At 42.0% G+C, this 25,830-nt stretch overlaps 1 protein-coding gene across 5 annotated transcripts in view; it reads right to left on the bottom strand.

The window, feature by feature from the left end:
* Positions 1-1,263: 1,263 nt before the first annotated feature.
* Positions 1,264-25,830, bottom strand: part of ECT2 (epithelial cell transforming 2) — a 107,044-nt gene continuing 82,477 nt past the window's right edge. For 3 of the 5 annotated variants that reach the window (XM_040349381.1, XM_040349382.1, XM_040349383.1), the window contains 7 exons: positions 25,580-25,699; positions 11,974-12,112; positions 10,265-10,419; positions 7,503-7,610; positions 7,180-7,326; positions 6,012-6,339; positions 4,315-4,404 (listed from right to left, as the gene is read on the bottom strand). In XM_040349381.1, coding sequence (XP_040205315.1) covers positions 6,025-6,339; positions 7,180-7,326; positions 7,503-7,610; positions 10,265-10,419; positions 11,974-12,112; positions 25,580-25,699 — 984 coding nt within the window. In that variant the 3' untranslated portion in view covers positions 4,315-4,404; positions 6,012-6,024. Of the gene's footprint in view, positions 4,405-6,011; positions 6,340-7,179; positions 7,327-7,502; positions 7,611-10,264; positions 10,420-11,973; positions 12,113-25,579; positions 25,700-25,830 lie in introns of all 5 variants that reach the window. The other 2 variants (XM_040349384.1, XM_040349385.1) reach the window with 1 other exon arrangement.

Here is a 25,830-nt window from a genome sequence, read left to right as displayed (position 1 = left end):
ATGTACAGGCACACAGTACTGTGCAAAAGTTTTAGGCAGGTGTGCAGGGCGAAACAGGTCAGTGGTGTGGCTGGAGCAGCACCGGCTGAGGCCACACTCATCCACTTGGTTAGTGAGCAGTGCTCCTTTTCTCAGATGTGAAAAAATGCAGTGAATTAAGAATGCTTAACCTGCTGACCTTACATGGTTGCTAACGTGACAGAACATCTCTGATTTTCACATTTAACATGTAAACAGTCCGTCAGATTTCCAAACACTGTATTTAAGCATATAAGCTCAGTTTTGTGTTGAAAATAACTGAAATCTAAAACTCAGGTGGGTGTAAGAAGATGTCCGCTTGCCCCCTTCTCACTCTATCATTACTGTGCAATGGTGTGGGGTGTAGCAAGATGGCGGTGACAGAACGTCACTTCCGGAGCAATCTGTGATGGGGAGCGGAATGTGACAATACACAGGGCACCCGCGATTGCCCAGTAACTGAGCAGGACTGTGGATCTCTGTGTGTAAACACAGAGATCCACTTCCTGTCAGGGAGAGGAGACTGATGGTGTGTCCCTTGTACATAGGGACACAGATCGGTCACCTCCCCCAGTCAGTCCCCTCCCCCCACAGTTAAAATCACTCACAAGGGTACACATCAGTTATACATATTTATAGCACTGTTCGCTGTATAAATGTGAATGGTCCCAAAATAGTGACAAAAGTGTCTGGCGCAATATCGCAGTCACAATAAAAATCACTGATCGCCGCCATTACTAGTAAAAAAAAAAGCTATAAATCTATCCCCCATTTTGTGCCGCTATAACATTTGCGCAAACCAATAAATTTACGCTTATTGCGATTTTTTTACCAAAAATATGTAGAAGAATAATACATATCGGCCAAAACGGAGGAAATTTTTTTTTTTTATATATATATTTTTGGGGATATTTATTATAGCAAAAATTAAAAAATATTGCTTTTCTAAATTGTCACTCTTTTGTTTATAGCAAAAAAATGAAAGAAAGCTTTATTTGTGGGGGAAAAATTATTAAAATGTCATTTGGGTAAAGTGTTGCATGACCGCGCAATTGTCATTCAAATTGTGACAGCGCTGAAAGCTGAAAAATGGCTTGGGCAGGAAGGGGGTGAAAGTGTCTTGTATTGAGGTGGTTAATCAACATTAATTACATTGCATCTCATACCACTTTTAACATCTGCTTGGAATAATTATGGCTAAAACAGCATGTCTCCTTAAACCTACAATAAAAGACAAGAGGCAAATACAGCTTTACAAGTTTATTTATATATACAAGATACAGTTCCTATGAATACAAACCGTTTTAAAATATAGCTAGCAGGCGTTTTTTGGCTGCATTAGGTTTTAATAGAGGTTGATTAGCAGCGAATATGCCGACAATTCGCATTCCAAAAAAGAAAAATACACACAAAAAAACAAAACAAAGGGAATGTAGTGTTAAACAGAATCAGATCACAATTGTCTTGTATAAATGGAAAATATAAATAAATACGTGTATTATTAAAACTGAAAATGCTTTAGGAGGTCAACTACCTTTTGCCTCATATCATGATCATATATACATAAAGAAAATGTTTCTCATATTTTTTTGGAACAAACTGTCAGCATTTCAAAACTTATTTTCTAGCTTTAGAGATGATTTGTATAAAAATGATTTTAAAAAAAGATGGCTGACAGAGCAGTCACAAAGAATGCCACATTTCATTGAAGACATATGTAGTGCTTAAAAACAAACCTTGTCCAGTGCAGCAGCAGAGCTTTCTGGTCACATCTAGGCAGCCCGGATTGCAAGGATAATCTATGCGATTCTGCACGCAATCCTGAACCACCGCAAATCCCAAGACGCCCTTACAATCACCTGTCACTTTCAATGGCACCCCAAATTGTGGTGCAATTTTGTCATAATTGTTACCTCGACGAAACGCGGTAAAATTGCACAAACAGAATTGTGGTACGCCTGTCGCCCAAAAAAAGTTCCAGAACTTCTTTTGGGCGACAGGTGTATCGCGATTTTGTTTGCACGTTTACCGCGATTCTTTGGGCGACAATCGCACCAAGTGGTAGTGGCAGAATCACCAGGGCGACCTGCAATTTGCCGTGATTCGGGTACGCAGGCAAAACCGCGGTGATTCTGTGATCCGGGGGAACCTAGATGTAAACAGAGCCTTAAAAAGGAACCTGACACCTAAAAATGTGGCATGTGCTTTTGCTTTCAGTACACACTAACACACAAGGGTCTCTTGTCCCCTGTGTCTGCTTATTAGTGAACAGTCAGCTTTGTGTTTAAAGACCATCGTACATCAATGTGGGGTGGCAAATTAACATAGCATTCAATCTAGGAGTCCCAACGCAAAAAGGCAAGATGTGCTTCAATGAATATTAACAGAAAAGACTAAACAAAACATTGGCCAGCTAGACACCAGTCTCTAACATAAGGACGGTCACAGAGGTCCATTATATCTGAATAGTTTAAGTGCAAACCAAGGTTTCTAATGAACACTGTATATGTCTGAGAAAGACAACAATACTATGAATAGAAGTCAGAAGCAAGGACGAAAGCACAAAAAATCCCATATGTATATTATCAGCATCAACCCAAGTATATGGTTAGCATATCTAATGTGCAGCCCAGGCAGATTAACCAGGACCCAGTAGCTTATTATCCATTACTTCATGTACAAAACAGCTGAACTAGTTCTTACAAAGTCAAAGCCATAGTATTTTATATGCCACATAAGTAATGAATATCACCTTTCATAGTCTGCTGCCTCTATGCGTCAATCATGTACAGTCACATTCAGACCTACACTGGAAAGTTACATTTGCAAAAAGTGTTTTGTGAACCCAAAACGTATAAAGCTATGCCAGCCCCTCTATTAGAGCCTGGCATAGCACACTGTAGAAAGTATTTTTTTTCTCATAAAACGAGCATTGTAAATACCGATTTAGGGCAAGCTTCAGGCCGGTCACATGACTCATGGCCGCTGTATACATCCAATATATGGCTTCTGCAGGAGTCATCCAGATCTCCCCTTGTTAGCTGGGGAGATCACATAGCCACTCAGCCCCTTCTGCAGTAACCCTGAAAACTGTCCGAGTGTCACATGACCAGCCTGATCGTGCTAAATTGGTATTTACAACACTCGTTTTTATAAAAGATTTATACAGTGTGCTGTGCCAGAATATAATGAGGGGCTGGCAGGGACCATATATAAACTTTTATTTCTAAAAGCAGAGGGAATGGGGGGGCGGAGACAGACAGACATGGAGCTGACAAGCAGGGAGGGAAGGGGTGAGGGAGAGAGAGGAAAGCAGCTGCGGGTGATGAAGGGACGCACTCTGACCACATCGTCAGCGCTCAGCAGCCCCAATCTTGGTGGTCAGCACAGAGGGAATACAGGAAGTGGAAGGTTCAGGGAGTTTTTTTTTTTATAGAGTTTAGAGGGGGAGCAGATTACACAGCACAAGCACTGTGCCATTTAATCTGCTTTAAGGCACCAGGATCTCTTAATTTTTTTTTCTTGGGGTTAAACTCGAACTACACATTTAATTGGTGATGCTGAGGCAAGAAAAGACTGTTCTTAAAGTTGAACTCCAGGGAATCCACACTATTAAAACAGATGCATATTAACTATTAAGCTTGCCAATGGATTTAGAATTCTGTTTAGCCAGTCTTGTGATTCACATATTCCTGTCAACAAGTGTTGCCAAGAAGATAATTTTCATATGCCCTGCTTCAGCCTATAGACATATACAATGCAACAACTGATCTAAAATTCAGAATAAGTAAATAATGTAATCACTCTGGCTATATGGCAGAAAGTTTGTGAATCACTAACCAGGCTGCACAGAAGTTCAAACCCTTGGTCCAGTAACATTGTTAACATATGTGAATGTATACTGTATATTTTTCTGGCTGAAGTTTCAGTTTAAGAGAAAATGATAAAAAAAAATCCCAATATGTTATTGTTCTCAGACTGTGAAGCCTCATCTCACATTGACGCCTTAAGACCTTCAGAAAATGGCAGTCTTTCAGAATGTATGCATCATGTTACACATGGACAAAGCACATTAATATTGGCAGAAGACAGCTTTCCCTGTTCACACATACTCACAAAACCTCTGACCGACACCCGAAGAGCACTATAGAACAATTTTTACTTTATATAAACATTTTTACAAAAGCCAACGTCTGTCATTTGCAAGCTGCTAAAAAGTGCTGCACAGAAGAGTACCATACTGGACCAGAAAGTCTTAAATCAGCAGCTTTTGTCAGTCATTGCAGGATAAGGCCTTGTCAGCATTCAGATAAGATGGGTCGTTGAACGACTGAACGTATGGTATTTTCGTTCAAATAAGTTTACCAAAGAAGGCGATTGGACATTCTGAAAGCAAAAGTTGAAGAAAAAAAAAAAAATTAAATAATGAAGATTTTTGTAAAGAAACTTAAAGCACATGCAAGGTGCTCATTTAAGAGAAAACTCCAGGTCACATAAATAAGTTGAAGATTTAGGCTGACTATAAAGCCTTCCCTGCTGTATATATTAATAGGATAAGTTTTTACAGCTTTAGGGTAGAATATGGAGGGATTATATAAGTTCATGTATAGGACATTTGCCTCATTTTCTGCCACAACCGAGAAAGGGAGCACAGGCAAATCGCCCCAAAATGGCAAAGCACTAATCTTATGGAACAACCTCCAGGAGTAATAATAAAAAAAAAAAAAAAGGTACTGCCACTGGTTAAATTCTGCTGAGACAATTTTACTGCAGCACCAACCAATCAAGAGCTTTAAGGCTTCATTCACACCTGAGCAGAGCGATTTTCAGGCTTATGAGAATTTTGCAAGCATATACAAGCGTTTTACATGTGTCTTCAAGCTGTTTTTGCCAGTGGAAAGCACTAGCGAAAGGAGATTAGGAGTGGAGAGCTGCTAGAAAACACACGCCAAAAAAACTTGTGTTGCCAATTTTCAGGCATTTCCATTTAAGTCTATGGGGCCAAAAACACTCCAATCTGCCTAAAAGAAGCTCATGTACTTTGAGTGACAGGCGTTTTACTACAGGTGATTAAATGCTCAGACGTATAAAAATAAAATAAAAAAAAGGGGCCAATGAAATTAAAGGGATCTTGTTTGCTGAGCAACTTTGTGGAGCTTCGAGCTACAACACGCTCAGGTGTGAATGGGGACCTAAACCATTTACTGTAGTTATGCAAATGTGGGCATCAAACAGCAAAACAAACAAGGATATTCTAGGAAGGAATCCCTGGCAGATGGAGGAAAGCCCCACTATAGTGCAATTGGTGAATAGAACAAATGCTCTTTCGTTCCAAGTTTTATTTGATTTAGTCAAACATTAGACCTGAACATGAATGGTTAAGCGAGTCACTAAAAGTTAAACTCCGTATGATTTATGCATAGAAATCTTTTGGGCTAGAATATATCTCTCTCAAATGAATAGTTAAATTAAGGGATAATATATATTTACAGCTTTGGTTCATTTACGAGAATCTTCTGCTCTATAATACAACAGAAGAGACTCAGCTGCATTAGGTCAGCTCTCTAACCCATAATGGGCAAAAATATAGAAACAGGAGCTGCAGTTCTATTAAACTGAAACTGTATGGACAAGTATTTCTGGTAATTTATAGTTAAAAAAAATAATAATAAAAAAAAAAAAAAAAAAAAGGTTTTGTTTCAGGTTTAGCAGGTTCTATCAAAAACAATACTGGCGTCCATCACAATTTGAGCAGTAGTCATGTTGCTGGGGGAAGAAAAAATAAAATAAAAATGGATGGGTCTTCCCATTAACCAATTTAATAATTTAGCAAACTTACAGTTTAAATAAATCAAACCCCTTGGAAAGAAAGTCTGAAAGAGAAGTATTGATGTAAGCACCCTTTAAACACCAGTGTGAAAAACCATCTAGTGCCAGGCAGTGTGACTGTTGGTGGAAGTGGCATTTGATCTATAAAATAAAATGGAGCTCACAGAGGATTGTGGTTCACCTCGATGGCTCCCTTTGGATGAAAATGGATGTCTTGCCACCTGAAGTGTTAAGAACCTCCTCACTCTGTCCTGTACATTCAGATGTAACAATATGTGGTATAGTATGTGTTTCACCCAACTGGTCGGAGCGGTATAGCTGTGGGGAAGACAGACTCGATTCTCCTTTCAAAGAAGGAGGCATAGGACTGTTAGGGCAAAGAAGAGAACGGAATCTGGGACTCTGCGAGATCCCATCAAGGGAATTAGATCGTTGCACACTACTGTGTTTGGCAGGTCCGTTTAGGTTGAAAGTAGAGGAAGAACGGGTAATCTACAAATAGGAATGAATGATTTGTAGGGAAAAAAAATTATAATATGAAAACAGCTGTTGTAAGCAAGTGCAGATTTTAACTTGAATAAAAAATGTAATTTTACAATAAAAAAAAAACAAAATTACACACAGAATTTTTTTTCCCACATCTGAATGAATTTTTAGCTGTCCCTGTTTAGGAAAGATAGCAATAACCATGCCTCAAAAGGGTATTTTGTGGTAACAAAAAGGTGGTTTCCAAAAAAAAAAAAAAAAAAAAAAAAAAAAAAAAAAAACCAGAAGATTGTAATTTCAGTGCATTGCAAGAAAGTCTAGATCTTAAACTCGGATTTGATCATCAACCACCCATGCCAAATGATCCCTCTCTAGCAATTCTGCATCTACACTTTTACATAGATCAGTTGCAATCAAGAGAATGGTCCTTTGCAAAATCTGGGCCATGCATTTACATGACCACCATCACCAAACGGTGAAGATTTTTTCATTCTACTGTATGTCTGCACAATCTGTTTACAAAGTTGTTAAATTAAAGAACGTGAAAGCAGACATTTCCCAAGATACTAAAAAATGCTTTGCAAGATCAACAAGGTCCTAGAACCAAAGACAAAAAAAAAAAAAAAAAAATGTATTGGCACAAAAAAAAAAAAACAACACCCACCACAGTGCAGTACTCTCAATTACTGTATAGGCAACTTCCTATTAACTTGTATGTATATAAAAAGGAAAAGTTACATACATATGCTAGTTTAAACATTACTGCTAATCCAGTTTTAACACCACCTGACGTAGAGCTATGAGCATTCACATAAGAACAGTTGTGAAAAATTGAGATGTGCTTACTGCTAGAGAAGTGGTGCTTGGCATGCGACTACTTGCAAATCCCTCAGTGCTTGGACCAGGACTCCTGCTATTTGGAGTATTATGTACCATCAGCGCCCTCTGCAGGGCTCTCTTGGGAGTCTTAGAGAATGAAAATGCTCTTGTGACCTATAAAAAGGCAATAAATAACACAGTCATTTGATATAGTTATCCGAGCTAGCAGAAACATAATGAGCAAACATCAAAAGGTCTATTAATCACAAAAACATATTCATCTGTGTCAGGGTACACAGTATATTAGATGGAATACAAATGCTGGAAAGTAACATAGCATATGAACTTACTTTCTTGGAAGTTTTCTTTATAGCTCTCGACGCTCGACTTAATGTACTATCCACATCTTTTGTGTTCACTTCTAATGAATCGGGATCAGTAGTATAAATCAAATTTTCCTATAAAAAAAAAAAAAAAAGGAGATGCAAATACAGAATTTTGTTCTTTTTTAAATTGAAAAAAGAAATTGCAGAAACAAGTCAATTTTGGATACCCCAATCCCAAAATAAGTTTAGTGAACACAAAGAACTGTAAAATAAAAATAAAAAAAGTGTATAAACCTATGCTGCCATCTAGCGAGAAACCACAGAAATGCCTGTCCAAGGCAAAGCATCAAAAAAGCAAGCAGTAAAATGCATGAATACACAAAATGTGGTGCATGCAGAGTACGGTTGTCAGTATTTGGCTGCGTTAGTCACTAATCAGGCCACGTGGGCTCACCAGACAGCTCAAGGCTTAATTCACCAAGTTAAGTATTTCACTATTAAAAAAATAAATAAAAAATAAAAAATGTATGTATGTATGTATGTATGTATGTATGTATGTATGTATGTATGTATGTATGTATGTATGTATGTATGTATGTATGTATGTATGTATATATATATATATATATATATATATATATATATATATATATATATATATATATATATATATATATATATATATATATATGTGTGTGTGTGTGTGTGTATATATTATATATATATATATAAATTATTATTAATGTAGTCTTTTCACCCACATTACTTTTGCTTTTATCGGCTGCCACTGCTCACGATAATCATGGTAAATTAATATAGTTTAGTAAATTGAATATTCAGTGTAAATATTTTATAAACTAAATATTTCTTGTATCAATGTGTATTTGATATACACTCATGCAATATCAAACTGGAAATTCACAATTAGTATTATAGATAGCAGAGCAGACTATTTGGCAGGGCAGTTGCCCCATCTCGCATCTTCACGTGTCCCATGACGCATTCAGAATGGTTCCTTAAAGAAATATACAACCGTCAAAGGCAACTTCTGTTTCAATTTAAAAAAGGAATATTAAAACAGAAGTCACTTTATAGTGCAATAAAAGGGATAACAGTGGTAGAGACTGCTCTCAAAGCTCAAGAGCAGCTGCTAAATGGATTACTTCTTAAAAACAGATAGTGAACAACTAGGTAAGCAATATGGATACATATTTGATTCGGGAAAGAAGTTCATCTCCATAAACCAAACCCATGGGCACTATATTTTAAACATATTTCTTTAAAACCATTTTATTCCAACGCTACAAAATTTCTGGATAAGGATTCATTTTTTTTAACCACTTCTCTACTTTGGGTGTTTTTCAGATTTGGCGTTTACAAGACTAAAACATTTTTTTTTGCTAGAAAATTACTTAAAACCCACAAACATTATATATATATTTTTTTCTAATACCCTAGAGAATAAAATGGCGATCATTGCAATACTTTTTGTCACACCATATTTGCGCAGCGGTCCTACAAGCGCACTTTTTTTGGAAAAAAATCACTTTTTTGAATTAAAAAATAAGACAGCAATAAATTTGGCCCAATTTTTTTATATATTGTGAAAGATAATGTTACGCCGAGTAAAATGGTACCCAACATGCCACGCTTACAAATTGCGCCCGCTCGTGGCATGGCGTCAAACTTTTACCCTTAAAAATCTCGATAGGCGACGTTTAAAAAATTCTATAGGTTGCATTTTTTGAGTTACAGAGTAGGCCTAGGGCTATAATTATTGCTCTCGCTCTAACGATCGCGGCGATACCTCACTTGTGTCGTTTGAACACAGTTTTCATATGCGGGCGCTACTCACGTATGCGTTCGCTTCTGCGCACGAGCTCGTCGGGACGGGGCGCTTTAAAAAACATTTTTTTTTTTTTTTCTTATTTATTTTTATTTTATTATTTTTTACACTGGGAAAAAAAATTAAAAAAAAATTATCACTTTTATTCCTATTACAAGGAATGTAAACATCCCTTGTAATAGAAAAAAGCATGACAGGTCCTCTTAAATATGAGATCTGGGGTCAAAAAGACCTCAGATCTTATATTTAGACTAAAATGAGAAAAAAACAAAAAAAATTGGAAAATGTCATTTTTTCAAATGACAAAAAAAAAAATGTTTCTTTAAGAGGCTGGGCGGGACTGACGTTTTGACGTCACTTCCGCCCAGCCGAGCTATGGGGACGGGCGAAGGAGATTTTTCCTTCAGTCTCGTCCCCGCTCAGCTCCCGAACGGTCGCGATCTCCTCCGCCGCTACCGACAGCTCCGGTAAGCGGCGGAGGGCGCGGGAGAGCGGCGGGAGGGGGGGCCCCTCTCCCGCCACCGATAACGGCGATCTCGCGGCGCATCCGCCGCGGAGACCGCCGTTATCGTTACCAGAACCGCTGACAGTAAAGATACATACCTCGGTTGTGGCAGCAGCTGCTGCCGTTACCGAGATATGTATCTTTAAAGTTAGGCCGTATAAAGACGTACAGCGGTCTGGAAGTGGTTAATAGTGTCTAGGACGTTTAAATTCAAAAGCGCCAACTGTAACACTATGTGTGCGGCACAGAAATGTACACGGTCTCCACAGAAACACTGCTCTGCAAATTATTAATTTCATTTTCTGGGGAGGAGGAGAGGGGGCACAAAAACAAACACACGGGGGTGGACAAAGCTGCATATTTTATAACAGTCTGGAGCTAGTTGGAAGCACATTAAACACATTCACAGTGATATAGCAGTAGGAGAAAACTTACAGCATCTGCTTTACAAATGGTGTTGGCTATGTGCCGGCACAACATCTTAAGCCAATCTACCTTCAGAGGTTCTTCTACCGTCAGCTGAAAACTAAATAACTGGTTTGTCTGTTCAGTTGGAGGTCGCACAACCAATGCAAATGCATTGTGACAGTCTGAAAATTAGAAAGGAAACTTGTTTATTATAGCAGTATTAAAAAATAACTAAAAATAAATGAGATATAGATAGGATAGATATATATATATATATATATATATATATATATATATATATATATATATATATATATATATATATATATATATATATATATATATATATATATATATATATTATATAGATAGATAGATATATATTACACACACACCGATTTTGGTACTCCATAGTATAGAGTTATAGATCCAGTTTGTGATAACATAAGCAGCAATACAGCCAGCTAGAATCATCGAACCTGACATAACGCCAGTGAGAATAGGGTCAATGTAACACAGTATACAAGCATAAGTACCTGAGCATGGCCTGCAAATACAATTCACAACATTTTTAGCTGCGTTACCATGGAATCGCATAGTTACAATGCTAGCTTTATTTTGAACCTATATACATTCCTTTTACTGTAAAGGCACATAAAATTACTACAACAGCCAGTTTCATCAACACTGGCACATTATTTTTTAAGTGGATATTTGGTTTATATAGTCTCTTTAAATCCTAAAAGGGACACCACACTATATCCTTACGTTCTCCCACTTGGCGTGCCCGCGCGCGACCCCCCAGTTCCCCAGCAGCCTTCTGGAGCATGTCACAGGTCCAAAAAAGCTGCAGGATCATTAGCATGAGCAGTCAGCTGTGAAACCACAAGCAGTTGCAGCTAGGTGCCCACAGTTCATACGTCAGTGACTGAAGCCCAGCAGTGAAAATAGCAGGACGGCACAGGATCCTGGGAGGGTGAGTGTTTAAAATTTAGCAGCTACAGTTTTTGTAGCAGCTGACTTCATTTTTTTTTTTTTTTTAATGACTGAAGAACACAAGCTGAAACTTGGGCAGATACATATACGCAGTTCTGTATTCAATAAATCATTGATTTTTTTTTTACTGCAAATACTGTAGTGTAACCACCTGAATTTTACTTGGTTTGACTTTTACAGTCATTATACAGAGTTCAGACTGCTGAGAGATTAGGGGCTCATGAAGGATGTCACGAAAAAAGAAAGAAAACACAAAATTATATATATATATATATATATATATATATATATATATATATATATATATATATATATATATATATATATATATATATATATATATATATATATATATATATATATATATATATATATATATATATATATATTACAGGGTCATGTGTATGGAATATTTTTGAAAAATAAGGATATAGTATGGGGTCCCTTTAGGATTTAAAGAGACTATATTACTTTGTCTATGTTGTGCAAAGTGACAGCCACACTGTTTGCAAAACAGATTGAAATGTGCATATTACTTTAGAAATGCCTATCTGGAGCTATGAAATCACATTGACGTGAAGTTTTCCCTAAAGGTAGCTTCTGATTATGTATGTTAATATTCACATTAGCCTCAGTTAAAGTTGCCCAGGTTTGGGAACTTTTAGCCAGGTTTACTTTAAATGCAGCTCCCCGTGCAGTGTCTCACCAGTGGCAAAAGGCAAAGAAAAGGCTTCACTAACCATCAGTTTCCCTAATATCAAGGACTTTCTTTATCTGCGATAGTGGCATCAAGATAACGTGCTTAAGAGATGCAGGAGGTCTTGTATGGCCATGAGGACTCTTAAATGTACCAATGACTTTATGCCTTTTCCTTGCAATCTGAAAACAAAAGAAAAATATGTTACATAGCTGAACACACAACAGATGGAATTAAAGAATACAGTGGAACCTTGGATTACGAGCATACAGTGGGGATCGAAAGTTTGGGCACCCCAGGTAAAGATTTGTATTAATGTGCATAACGAAGCCAAGGAAAGATGGAAAAATCTCCAAAAGGCATCAAATTACAGATTAGATATTCTTATATGTCAAAAAAAGTTAGATTTTATTTCCATCATTTACACTTTCAAAATTACAGAAAACAAAAAAATGGCGTCTGTACTGCCCCCTTTGGCAAGTATCACAGCTTGTAAACGCTTTTTGCGGCCAGCCAAGAGTCTTTTAATTCTTGTTTGAGGTATCTTTGCCCATTCTTCCTTACAAAAGTCTTTAAGTTCTTTGAGATTTCTGGGCTGCCTGTCACGCACTGCTCTTTTAAGATCTATCCATAGATTTTCAATTATGTTGAGGTCAGGAGATTGTGAAGGCCATGGCAAAACCTTCAGTTTACGCCTCTTGATGTAATCCCCTGTGGATTTTGAGGTGTGTTTAGGATCATTATCCATTTGTAGAAGCCATCCTCTCTTTAACTTCAGCTTTTTCAAAGATGGCATCAAGTTACCATCCAAAATTTGCCAAAAATGTATTGAATCCATTTTTCCTTCTACTCGTGAAATGTTCCCTGTGCCACTGGCTGCAATACAACCCCAAAGCATGATTGATCCACCCCCATGCTTAACAGTTGGACAGAGGTTCTTTTCATTAAATTCTGTGCCCTTTCTTCTCAAAATGTACCTTTGCTCATTCCGGCCAAAAAATAGGATTTTTGTACTCGCCGTAAAATCCATTTCTCTGAGTTCATGGACGGACACAGCACCCACCCCTGTTTGCAGTTTGTACTGCTTGTTACGAACTGAGGCTGCTAGAGCAGGGTGTGAGTTATACCCGGGGGGCCACGCCCCCTGGGAGGAGCTGCACTGAGGTTTGTGTTTGTTAACACTTTAAGTGCTTTTATTCTGCCTAAACAAACACAAACCTCAGTGCAGCTCCTCCCAGGGGGCGTGCCCCCCCCGGTATAACCCACACCCTGCTCTAGCAGCCTCAGTTCGTAACAAGCAGTACAAACTGCAAACAGGGGTGGGTGCTGTGTCCGTCCATGAACTCAGAGAAATGGATTTTACGGTGAGTACAAAAATCCTATTTTCTCTTCCGTTCATAGACGGACACAGCCTTCATTGGCATTAGGGACGTCCCAAAGCAGTGTCAAAAAATTTGAGGGGTGGGAAAACAACACAGCAAAAAAGGTTACACCCCAAACAAAACCGGAGTTGCTCAACGGAGGAACTCCAACCATAAACCGCCGCCTGTAACATCTGCGGCCGAAGGAGGCATCAGAAGATGCACACACATCCACCTTGTAAGACTTTGAAAAAGTGTGGATCGACGACCAGGTCGCTGCCATACACCCCTGTAACACAGAGGCATGATGTCAGAAAGCCCAAGAGGCCCTGATCGCCCTGGTCGAATGCGCCGTAACCCAAAAAGGGAGGCGCCCGCCCCTTCAGGGCATAGGCCTGAAGCACAATCCGTCGGATCCACCCCAAAAAAAAGGTGGCCGACGAGACTACCAGGCCCCCTTGTAGGACCAGCCACCGACACGAACAGTGAGTCCGACTTCCGGAACGGAATCGTAGCAGATAAGTACACTCGTAGGGCCCGAATCACATCTAGAGGATGTAAAGTGGCCTCCTCCTTGCATTTCGGCCGAGGACATAAGGATGGAAGAACAATGTCCACATCAACGTGAAAAGCCGAAACGACCTTGGTGAGCACCACCTCATCCTTATGGATAACCAAGTAGGGAGCCTTGCAAGACAAGGCCGCCAGTTCAGACAAACACTCGTCTGATCGAGGTAATTGCTACCAGAAAAAATCACAGTGGAGATGCCCACGCTGAGCCATGGCCACAGCTCACAAGGAAAACACATATTGCGGTGCGGGGCGGCACGGAACCCAAAAGGGACTGACACCGATGCCACCGCCGAATCTACCATAGCAATGGTAACCCGCACCGCAGTGTCATGAGCCCCAACAACAGCAAGTGCTGACCCTGAAACAGGGCCATCCTCACAGTCTGTGTGGACTTCAACCAGCAGCTACTGACAAAAAAAAAACAGAACCAGAGCCAGACGCCTCAGCGAGGCCTGATTCCCTGTCAGAAAAAATAAATAAAATAATAACATCCCAGAGGGAGGCAGAGGGGGGAACGAATTGTAACTCCCACATTCCTCCAACACTCCCATCCTGACCCAAACACCTCAGGGATTGCCAGCACAGCATCCCTGGAGGCCGCAGGAATAGGGACACTAAGGGTTAACATCCCCTAGTACTGGCAGGCTCCACAGGACATCCCCCCAGCCGCCACAGAGAACAGGGAAAACCCCCCCCCCAGAGGACTCACCGTCCGACCAGACCGCCGCTGCCGAGAGCCAAAAACGCTGCCTGTGCCACGCCATCCAAAGGAAAAAATGCAGAGCCGTACGCGCCGTCATCCTAGGCACAAGAGCTGTATCAAGATGGCCGCCGATATGTCTGCGGGCTCCACGAAAATGGCCGCCGCAATTACAACTGCGTTTTTTCAAAAAACACACAGCAAAGTCCCAGTGACACATGCAGTACACAGGCCCACAGGACCCCCTCCGCACATATGGCAGCACAGAAAAAACACAGCACCCACAGCAGTAGCAGCCCCCAGGTCAGACTGAGCCTCCCAAGCGGGCCCCCCACCTCACGGCCGTCACCCAGAAACTGGGAAGGAGGGAGAGGAAAAAAGGGAGAGAGGAAAGCAGGGCAAACCCTCAGTCGACCTCCCCAGGGGAAAATTCCAGCCAGACCACTTACCTGAGCAAGAGGCCACTACTTACCCGTCCTGCGACCACCGGAGGTATCCCAGACAGATCCAACGTCCGCTAAACGTCATGGCTGTCGGCCAGACACACTGTGACAAAGCCATAAAAGACCGGTCATATGTGTGCCCTAGAACAAAAAGTTCCCCCGGCCGCCCCTGGAGCAACGGGGCCTGTCGTGGACGTCCCAAAGCTGAGCTGAGGGCCAGCACACGCTCAATGGCCGAACATGGGGGGACTACAAGAGTCGAAGACCCAGCCTGTCACCCAGTCGGCTGTTGATAGAAGAATCACAGGATTCAAAAATGCAGGAACAAAACAATAAAAAAGCGAGAAAATCGCAAGAAAAAAATCTCCAGAGTACAGGAACTCAAGAATGCCTGACTCTCCTGACGTTAGGCAGGAAAAAACTGAGGCTGCTAGAGCAGGGTGTGGGTTATACCAGGGGGGGGGGGCACACCCCCTGGGAGGAGCTGCACTGAGGTTTGTGTTTGTTAACACTTTAAGTGTTTTTTTTCTGCCTAAACTCTCCTAGTGAAAGTGGATATAACCCTAATGTCAATGAAGGCTGTGTCCGTCTATGAACGGAAGAGAAAGTTATATTTTAACCTCATCGGTCCACAGAACTTGTTTCCAAAATGCATCAGGCTTGTCTTTATGTTCATTTGCAAAGTTAAAAACGCAGATTTTTGTGGTGGGGACGTAGAAGAAGAGGTTTTCTTCTGATGACTCTTCCATGAAGACCATATTTGTACAAGTCTCTTTATAGTGGAATAGTGTACCACAACTCCAGTGTCTGCCAGATCTTTCTGGAGGGATTGTGCAGTCAAACATGGGTTTTGAATTGCTTTTCTCACAATCCTGCGAGCTGTTCCGTCTGATATTTTTCTTGGTCTTCCAGATCTTGCTTTAACTTCCACTGTTCCTGATGACTGCCATTTCTTAATTACATTCCGAACAGAGGATATTGACATCTGAAAACGCTTTGCTATCTTCTTATAGCCTTCTCCAGCTTTGTGAGCGTCAACTATTTTCAGTTTTCTAGACAACTGCTTAGAAGAACCCATGGTGCTGATTGTTGGGGCAAGGTCAGATGAGTCTGGGCATTTAAAACCTTTGAGATTGACATCACCTGGTCTTCCCAGACGATGATTGAGAACAATCCATGACACTGAAAGGTCTCAGCTTTGCAAAGGGGGCAGTGCATGCTATAAATTCTGCAGGGTGCCCAAACTTTTGAAGATGCCATTTTTTTGTTTTCTGTAATTTTGAAAGTGTAAATGATAGAAATAAAATCTAACTTTTTTTGACATATTATAAGAATGTCTAATCTGTAATTTGATGCCTTTTGGAGATTTTTCCATCTTTCCTTGGCTTCGTTATGCACATTAATACAAATTTTTACCTGGGGTGTCCAAACTTTCAATCCCCACTGTAATCTGTTCCAGGAGAATGCTCGTAATCCAAAGTACTTGCATATCAAAGCGAGTTTCCCCATTGAAGTCAATGGAAACAAAAATAAATTAGTTCTGCATTGACTTTAATGGGATGCAATACCACATGCGGGCAGAGGCACCGGAGAGCCTCGGAAACAGCCAAAGAGGCCCGAGGACAAACCCCCGGAAAGACTTCCTACCCGAGATTTGCAGAGGTCAGCCGTGCTGTACTCTGGCCTTTCCCTGCATTTCCGAACGGCAACAATCAATCAGTGACGCTCTGCTCTGGCGCCCCCCCACCTCAGGCCAAAAGCGGTACTGCACACCAATTTGGCCTGAATCGTGCTAGTTATGCGAGACAGCGCTCGCAAACAGAGTCATGATTTTTTAATATACAGTGCTAGTATTGCAAAACACTCGTTAGCCGTGTTACTCGCAATCCGAGGTTCCACTGTATACATACAATATAATCCGAGCAGACATTTAACGCTTTTAACAAGACCAATTTTATTGCGGACCTCTGAATGGCATCTCAATCTTAGCTGCCTGGCTGTAATGCCGATTCAATATCTTGAGTGCTTTCCAGATGCATGTGGTTACCCACTGAAAATGTTTTGACACTAGGAGGGCTATCATCCCATCCATCAGTAAAAAAACAAAACAAAGTTACTTACTGGTAACTTTCTTTCCCGGAGTCTTTCAGGACAGCCACCTGAGAGACCTCGGCTCCTCCCCTCTGTAGGAAATACCGTGCCAGCCACCTATAAATTTCCTCCTCCCCTGCTGGTCCTCAGTTCTTTCAAGAGCACCTCCAGTTGCTGGAGAGACACAAGAATACACATTCGGGTGGGTACCCGGCTGTCCTGAAAGAATCCGGGAAAGAACGTTACCAGTTAGTAACTTAGTTTTTCCCCTAATCGTCTTTCAGGACAGCCACCTGAGAGGATAACCAAGCACTTACCCTAGGGCGGGACCACAACTTGTAAGACCTTGCGTCCAAAGGTCTGATCCTTAGCTGACCAAAGATCCACCCTATAGTGTCTTACGAAGGTGGCAAAGCTGGACCATGTCGCCGCTTTACAAATCTGCACCGGCGTTGCTCCAGCTCTTTCTGCCTGTGAGGCTGCCATTGGTCTTGTGGAGTGTGCTCCGATACCTTCTGGGATCTGTATGCCTCCTAACTTGTAAGCCTGTTCAATGGCTTCTCTTAGCCATCTCTCTATGGTGCGTCTAGTGGCTCTATGCCCTTTCCTAGCTCCAGAATGTAAAATAAATAAGGAATTGGTCTTCCTTCGTGTCTTAGTTACCTCTAAATAATGCAAGACGCATCTCCTGACGTCTAAATTATGAAACTTTACTTCTTGTTCTTTAGAAGGGTTCGGAAGGTTCTCTCGAGATTACTTTTGGCAGGAATGCCGGGTCCATTTTAAAAATGATGTGGTCTGCAAAGATCTGACAAAAGGGGGGTCTGATTGATAAGGCCTCCATCTCACAGACCCTTTTTGCTGTGGTGATTGCTACCAGAAACACTGCTTTTAGCGTCAGCGTCTTTAGGTTGCAATTCTCTAGTGGTTCAAAGGGGTCCGCTGTCAAAGTTTGCAGCACTAGTGACAGGTCGCACTTTGGAAAGACTGAATTCTGTATAGGTCTTTGTCTGCCCAGGGATCTGAAGAGCCTGATTTTCCATGGGTCAGATGCTAATCTTTTTTTCTTGAAAAACTGAAAGTGCTGACACTTGACTCTTTAAAGTGCTAAGGCTTAATCCTTTCTCTACACCACTCTGCAGAAACTCTAGGACGGCCACTGAACTCTGTGTTGAAGGTGTTTTCTGTGCACCAATTGTTACAGCACTTCTACACTTTCTGATAGATTTTAGGTGTCTCCACTTTGCTACTTTTCAGCAGAGTCGCGATTAGGCGGCTCGAGAACCTCAGATACCATGCGGCCAAGCTCCACCTTTCCACTTGGGGGCAGTATATCGGGCCTTGGGAGAGTAGATGTTCCCGGACTGGCAGTAACCAGGGGGGCTCTATAGCGAGTTCTTTCAGCATAGAGAACCACGGTCTCCTGGGCCAGTGAGGTGCTATGAGAATCAAAGTTGTGTTCTCTATGCAAAGTTTTCTTATTACTGCTGGTATTAACACTGGTGGAAGAAAGGCATAACATATTCTGAATGTCCACCTTTGTGCCAACGCATCCACTCCTAGTGCTCCGTCTTCTCTTTCCAGAGAAAAGAACGCTCTGACTTTTTTGTTTTCTCTTGATGCAAATAAGTCCACCTGAGGTGTTCCCCATTTTTGCGTAATTTGTTTGAACACCTCTTGGTTTAACGCCCAGTCGCCTTCTTTCACTTGTCTCCTGCTGAGAAAATATGCTACTCTGTTTAAATCCCCCTTTTAGGTGGACTGCTGATAGAGAGTATGTTTTTCTCTCCCCATTTCAGGATTTTCTCTGCTAGTGCCCCCAGAGCTCCACTTCTTGTTCCACCCTGTTTGTTTTATGTAGGCAATGACTGATGCGTTGTCGGACGTGATTTGCAAGTGATGTCCTTTTAACTCTTTCTGGAAGGATTGAAGTGCAAGCCCTACTGCTTTCAATTCCTTCCAGTTGGATGATATCATCCCCTCTTCCTTTTCCCACGCCCCTTGTGTTATCTGGGAGCCTAGACGCGCTCCCCATCCTACTCCACTTGCGTCTGTGGTAAGTGTCTGGGAAATGGGAGGTGTCCACAGCCGACCTTTGGTTACATTCTCTAATGTCCTCCACCACCATAGGGTTCTTTTTACCTTTGCTGGTATTAGAACCTGAGTGTCCAAGGACTTCTGCTTGTGATCCCATATCTTTAATAGGAACATTTGCAGTGGTCGAAAATGTAAGGCTGCCCATTGTACTGCTGGGATCGCAGACGTTAATAACCCCAGTGTTGACATCACCTTTCTGATGGTGCATGGTAAGTTTGCCTGGATTGCACTTCTTTCTGGATTTTTTCTATTTTTTCTTTGGGTAGAAATATTTTTTGCTGGACTGAATCTATTACATATCCCAAGTATGTTATCCGCTGAGTGGGTTGTACGTTGGATTTTTCCACATTTATTAGCCAACCCAGACTTTTTAGAAAGGTCTGCGTGATCTCAAGGTTCTTTTGTAACCTCTCGGGAAATTCTGCAAACAGGAGCAGATCGTCCAAATAGGTGATGATGGATATGCCTTGGACTCGCAAGGGTGCCAGGGCTTCCGCCAGAATCTTTGTAAATATTCTGGGTGAGGAGGAAAGGCCGAAAGGTAGGGCTCGGAATTGTAGGTGCAAGGTTTTGCTTCTTGTTTCTATTGCTAACCTTAGAAATTTTTGACAATCTCTGTATTGGGACGTGCAAGTATGCGTCCTTCAAGTCTAGGGAAACTAGAAAACAGTTTGGGGGTAGTAAGGCCTTGACTGAATATAGAGTCCATCCTGAACTTTTGTAGGTTATGGACACATTCAGGGGTTTCAAGTTTAGGATTGGTCTAACCTTCTCCGTGGGTTTTTGTACTCCGAAAATGTGGGAGTAAAACTAGTCCTTTCTTCCTTTGGCACCTCTTTTTCTCAGTTTTTTGGAAGTTTGGTTACGTACAATCCGTTTGGTGGTGGTTTTGAGAACTCCAGGTGATATCCTTCTCCTATTGTTCTCAAAATAAAGCGATTGGAAGTTATATTTTCCCATTGTGGGAGGAAGGCCCCCAGTCTTCCTCCTACTGTGACCAATTTGTCATTTGTCGTAGGTTTTCTCAGGACGACGAAAAATCGCTCCTCCTTTGCCTTTCGGGACCCAAGGTCTTTTCTGGTTATCCCCCTTGGGTGTTGTATAATGGGGACCTTTTGGAACCCAAGTTCTACTTTTTGGCCTCCTTTTGCTCTGTTGCGGCTGACTCCAGAGCGCTTTGCATTTCAGCGGAAATGCTTCCTTTTTATCTGCTGTACGATCTAGCACCTTCTTCAACCCTGGCCCACATAGCAAGTCCCCAGTAAATGGGATGCCTCATAATTTGGCTTTAGACGCGCAGTCCCCCTGCAATGTCGTTAACCATAGGGCCCGTAAACTTGTGGAGTTGGCTAGTGCGGATGATCTAGCTGCCATCCGTACGAGTTCAGCTAAGGCATTTGCGATATAGGCCATGCCTCGCAGCAGTGTGGGAAAGTAGGATAGGATTCGCTCTTTCGCAGTTGGTTCCTCAATGTGTGCCTGGATCTGATTTAACCAGAACTCTATATTTCTGGCCACCACCGTGACTGCCATAGCTGGCTTTAAACTTCCCAGTGTGGAGTCCCAGGATTTTTTCAATAATGAGTCCATCCTCTTATCCATTGCCTCGGATAAGATGCCCATATCCTCGAAAGCTAAATCTGTATTCCTTGATACCTGTGAGAAGGCGGCATCTAGCTTTGGAATTTTGTTCCATACTGAAGATGGGTCATCTGAGAATGGAAAACGTCTCTTTAAAGCTTTAGAAAAAAAAAAAGTGCTTTCTTTCTGGCTCTTGCCATTCCTTTTTAATTGCTTCTATTAACACCCCGTGAACCGGAAAATTCTTCTTTTCCTGTTCTCCCAATCCCTCATACATCTGGTCATGTAGGGATCGGGGCTTTGTCTCTGTCGGTATACCCAGAGTGGTGTATATGGCTCCCAAGAGGTGATCGACATCCTCTAATGAGAGTTTGTAAAGGGAGGGCTTCCTGGAATCACCTTCCTGAGCCTCCTCCTCTGATTCTTGGGAACCAGACACTGCGCTTTCAGGTTCCTCTTCTGCCTCCTATCTAGGAGTTACTGAAGGGCCTGCACTGGTGGAAGTTCTTAATTCCGGTATTATAACTGCTGCCTGTACAGGAGGAGAAGCCGACTGAAGCTGCGGGATTTGAAAACCTTCAAAAAAGGTTTTAAAAGATTCAAAAGTGTTGGATAACTCTTTAGCAGATGATGCTAGCTCATTCTGTTCTGAAGTATGTTCCTGTACTAGCTTGCTAATGCAATCACTACAAATGGCTTTCCTCCATGAATCCCTAAGTGTGACTTTGCAGGATGGACACTTCCTCTTTGAGCTGTGAGCAGGCCCATCTTTGTCAGTTTTCTGAAAGACATAAGGGAAAAGAACACCCCCAGTTAGTACCGTAACCACCTTCTGCCCACGGCATGTACGCAGTGCTTTCAAGTGGGCTTGCCTCACTAGGGGCCCCATGAACCACTAAGGGCTTTGACTCACCCCCCCCTGCCTTTTTCCCTCGGGCGGGGGGAGGGGAGATCCACCCTAGGTTCCCCTTACCTTAGGATGGCTGGAGCTGGTCTCTGCTGGAGCAGTGTCCCTTACTTCTGCCTCGGACATGTCTGTCACCAGTGCTGTTTCTGCTGTCTCTACAGCAATTGTAGCTCCCTCCAGCCTCTGCCTGGCTCTGTTTTTGAAGTTCGCGGCTGGAACCGGAAGCCACGAACCCGGAAGTGCACACCCCCGTCTGCCGGACATGGCGTCACCTGCCGTCGGCTCCGCGCGGTCCCGATACCCAGTGCAGTTGCGCTCTGGAATCCCCATTCCTGCTACACACGCTGCTTGAGGTATGGGACGCTGGCTGTGCACTCCTCTCCACCGCGCTCGGTGCTACAAAACAGAGCCCTCCCTGACCTGCACTCAGGGATGCAAGGGCGGCAATCTTACCCAGGTTAGTGACCTGGCTTGTCGAAGAGCCCCTGCTCCCTTTCCGGACTTGTCTGCCTGAGCCTTCCTTGGCTCTCTTAGCTGGTTCCTAACAGTGTCTCCCCTCTGGAGGAAACACAAATAACTGAGGACCAGCAGGGGAGGAGGAAATTTATAGGAGGCTGGCGCTGTTTCCTACAGAGGGGAGGAGCCAAGGTCTCTCGTGGCTGTCCTGAAAGACGATTAGGGGAAAAAAGAAGCTTTCCCCCATGCATGATGGCCCCTTCCAGACAACACCTGATGTTTTTTTGTCCCCCTTGCATGTGTGTTTTTTTTTTTTTTTTTTTTTTTAAAGCCAATGGGTATACAGGCAAATATGATTTAAATTGGTGCTAAAGTTTTTGTTTTGTCAAAACTAAACAGTCTACATACCTCCTATGTGCAGTGATTTTGTATAAATCAGTCCAGATCCTCTTCTAGGGTCCCTCTTTGGCGCTCCTGTTGAGCTCCCTGTGTCCATTCAGAGGAGGAGCCGCGGCCTGCCCCCTCATTGGCTGGTTGACAGCAACGGGAGCCAATAGTACTTTGCTGCCGTCTCAGCCAATGAGGGAGAGCCGAGACTTTTGTACAACATTGCTCGATTGAGATGGGGCTCAGGCAAGTATTAAGAGGGCTGCTGCACACAGAAGGCTTAACTTAAGAGTATAGAAAAAAAATATATACCTTTATAACCAACTGCCTTTAACCACTTCCATACCAGCCCATTGTAAAATGACGTCCACAACGGACCTCTAGCGATCTGGGTGGACGTCATATGACGTCCTGGGCTTTGCGGGTGGATATCTGAATGATGCATGCAGCTAGAGGCATCATTCAGATATCCTTCTCTTGTGCCGGCGATTCTGCACAACGTAAGAACGATCATAGCGGCGGTTCCGCCGCTAGATCGTTCTTACAGGCGGCGGGAGGGGACATCCCCCCCCCCCCTCCCGCCGCCATCCGGTGCTTCTCCGGGCTCTCCCGTGCCATCGGGGGCCCGGAGAACGAATCGTCCGGCGCTGGCAGGAAGCATAGAGATGACTGGTCATCTCTATGACCGTCGGAGGACCCGGGCGCGATGTGATGACGTCACGCCCGGGTCCCCGTAAGTAAACAAAGCCACAATTGCGGCTGCTAAGCAACAGCAAGCATGAGATCGGTGAATTTTTTTTCACCGATTTCATGCTTTCCAGCCTGGAGGAGAGATGTGGGGTCTTATTGACCCTGCATCTCTCCATAAAGAGTACCTGTCACACACATTCCTATTACAAGGGATGTTTACATTCCTTGTAATAGGAATAAAAGTGATAATAAAAAAAAAAAAAAAAAAAGTGTAAAAAATTAAATATGTAAAAAAAAAAAGAATTTTACGCCCCCGTCCCCAGTAGCTCGCGCGCAGAAGCGAACGCACACGCAAGTCCCGCCAACATATGTAAACGCCGTTTAAACCACATATGTGAGGTATCGCCGCATGCGTTAAGAGTGGCAGCAACAATTCTAGCACTAGATCTCCTCTGTAAATCTAAACTGATAACCTGTAAAAAATTTCAAAGCGTTGCCTATGGAGATTTTTAAGTACCGAAGTTTGGCGCCATTCCATGAGTGTGCGCAATTTTAAAGCGTGACATGTTAGGTATCTATTTACTCGGTGTAACATCATCTTTCATATTTTACAAAAAAATTGGGCTAACTTTACTGTTTTGTTATTTTTTTAATTCATGAAACTATTTTTTTCCCAAAAAAAGGCGTTTGAAAAATTATTGCGTAAATACCGTGCAAGATAAAACGTTTCAATGACCGTCGTTTTATTCCCTAGGGTGTCTGCTAAAAAAACATATATAATGTTTGGGGGTTCTGCGTAATTTTCTAGCAAAAAAAATATGATTTGTAGGAGAGAAGTGCCAGAATAGGCCTGGTAGGGATGTGTGTATAACAGCCCGGTATGGAAGTGGTTAATAAGCGAGGGATAAAAAAAAAAAAAGTAAAAATGTTATGAAAATACTTATTTTTGCAGTTGTAATTTTAAGCGCAATTATAAAAATGGTTTAGGTATGCAAGTTAGTCAAAGAATTATTGTCAAGGCAGCATTAAGCCCAAAAGCAAACATATTTCAGCTTTGAGAAGTTTGAGATGTGATGTCTGCACGAGTTTTCTTTTAGGCTTTATTTTATTTTCATCTGGTGAGTCCCCCTTTTTTTTTTTTTTTTAAGAAAAAGCGCTCTTCCAGATGTATCAGTTTACAGGGATAGGCGCTTACAGGGATCAGCTTTTATGCAAGACCTTAATCGAAAAAAAAAAAAAAGTTTGCTGTAACTCTGTGTTAGCTGGAGTTCAGCTTCAACACATTTGTGTATTTAAATCTGCTAGTACATTGAATGTTACCCTCCCCTCTAGACTGCTGTCTGCTCTGCCCCCTGTGCTTATGCATTCAGAGGGGAGTACTCGTAACATAGGATGTGGGTTACTGGCCAGATGACCAAGTGAAAGCCTAAAAACCAGTAAGCTGCGATTTTGCAAAAAATAAAATACATTTTAGATTTTGGGTTCAATACCGCCTTAATGGTGTGTTGACACTGCTAGATTTACCTGGCCATCACTGCACGGGCACAAGGGTTAAAGCATTGAGTCATCATTTGGAAGTGGACAACCGTATTAAAGCAAAACTAAACCCCACTGCCAAGTTGTTTGCCATAATGTGAAGACTCACCTGCCAGCACAGACAGCTGTGATGTCAATAGGCCAGGGATATGCAATTAGCGGACCTCCAGATGTTGCAAAACTACAATTCCCATCATGCCTCTGCCTCTGGGTGTCATGCTTGTGGCTGTCAAGAGTCTTGCTATGCCTCATGGGACTTGTAGTTCTGCAACAGCTGGAGGTCCGCTAATTGCATATCCCTGCAATAGGCCCTATGTTATTGCTAAAATCCTCATCTGGTCATCTTAGAAATTCATGGTCTTTGGACACCTTGATGGGTTATGCAGGGCTGGCCAAACTCCCACGCATGCGTAGTGGAGGTAATTCATCTGGACACATGCCAGTATTGTACACAAGCTATAGAATTAACTATGCAAACCATTTTTTTTTTTTTTTTTTTTATTTAGAACAGGGCCAGTTTAACAATGAATCTGAAATTTCCCTTCATTATTCATCTGCCAACCTGCACATCTGACCTTTTATCCTTGGGTACACGTACAGATAATCCATTTTGTAATACTGTGCAGCAATTATTTTTGCCACTTGCAATCCCTGGAGCTTTGAAATTGTTCTGAGGATTTTGAGCATGCAGTGTTGACAGTTCCCCCACATTTCTCTGAACGTAACAGGATATGTTCTGAATTTTCAGAATAGTCTTCCTTCCATTTAAATATCCCTAGCAGACCGCCCCACATTTCCTCAGATGTTAGTATTTAATAAAGTCTCACCTCAAGGCAATCATTAAATAGAAAGAGCGTGACTTGTTCTCCTCTGTCACAGAGATCTTCCCCAAGAGCAATCGTTTCCACTCTCTGTACCAGCATCCTATGCGAGGATAATAGATTTGCCTATAACAAAAGTGGGAATAATGAAAAGGTTACACTACATATTGCAGACCACAAACCACAATCTATATGGAAAAAGGAGAAAATGACTGCACAGAGTATCATAACAGACTAGCAAATTGACTTAATGGGGA

Source organism: Rana temporaria, chromosome 4 (genome assembly GCF_905171775.1).
Source record: "Rana temporaria chromosome 4, aRanTem1.1, whole genome shotgun sequence".
Taxonomy (NCBI): domain Eukaryota; kingdom Metazoa; phylum Chordata; class Amphibia; order Anura; family Ranidae; genus Rana; species Rana temporaria.
This window is presented reverse-complemented; position numbering and strand designations above follow the sequence as displayed.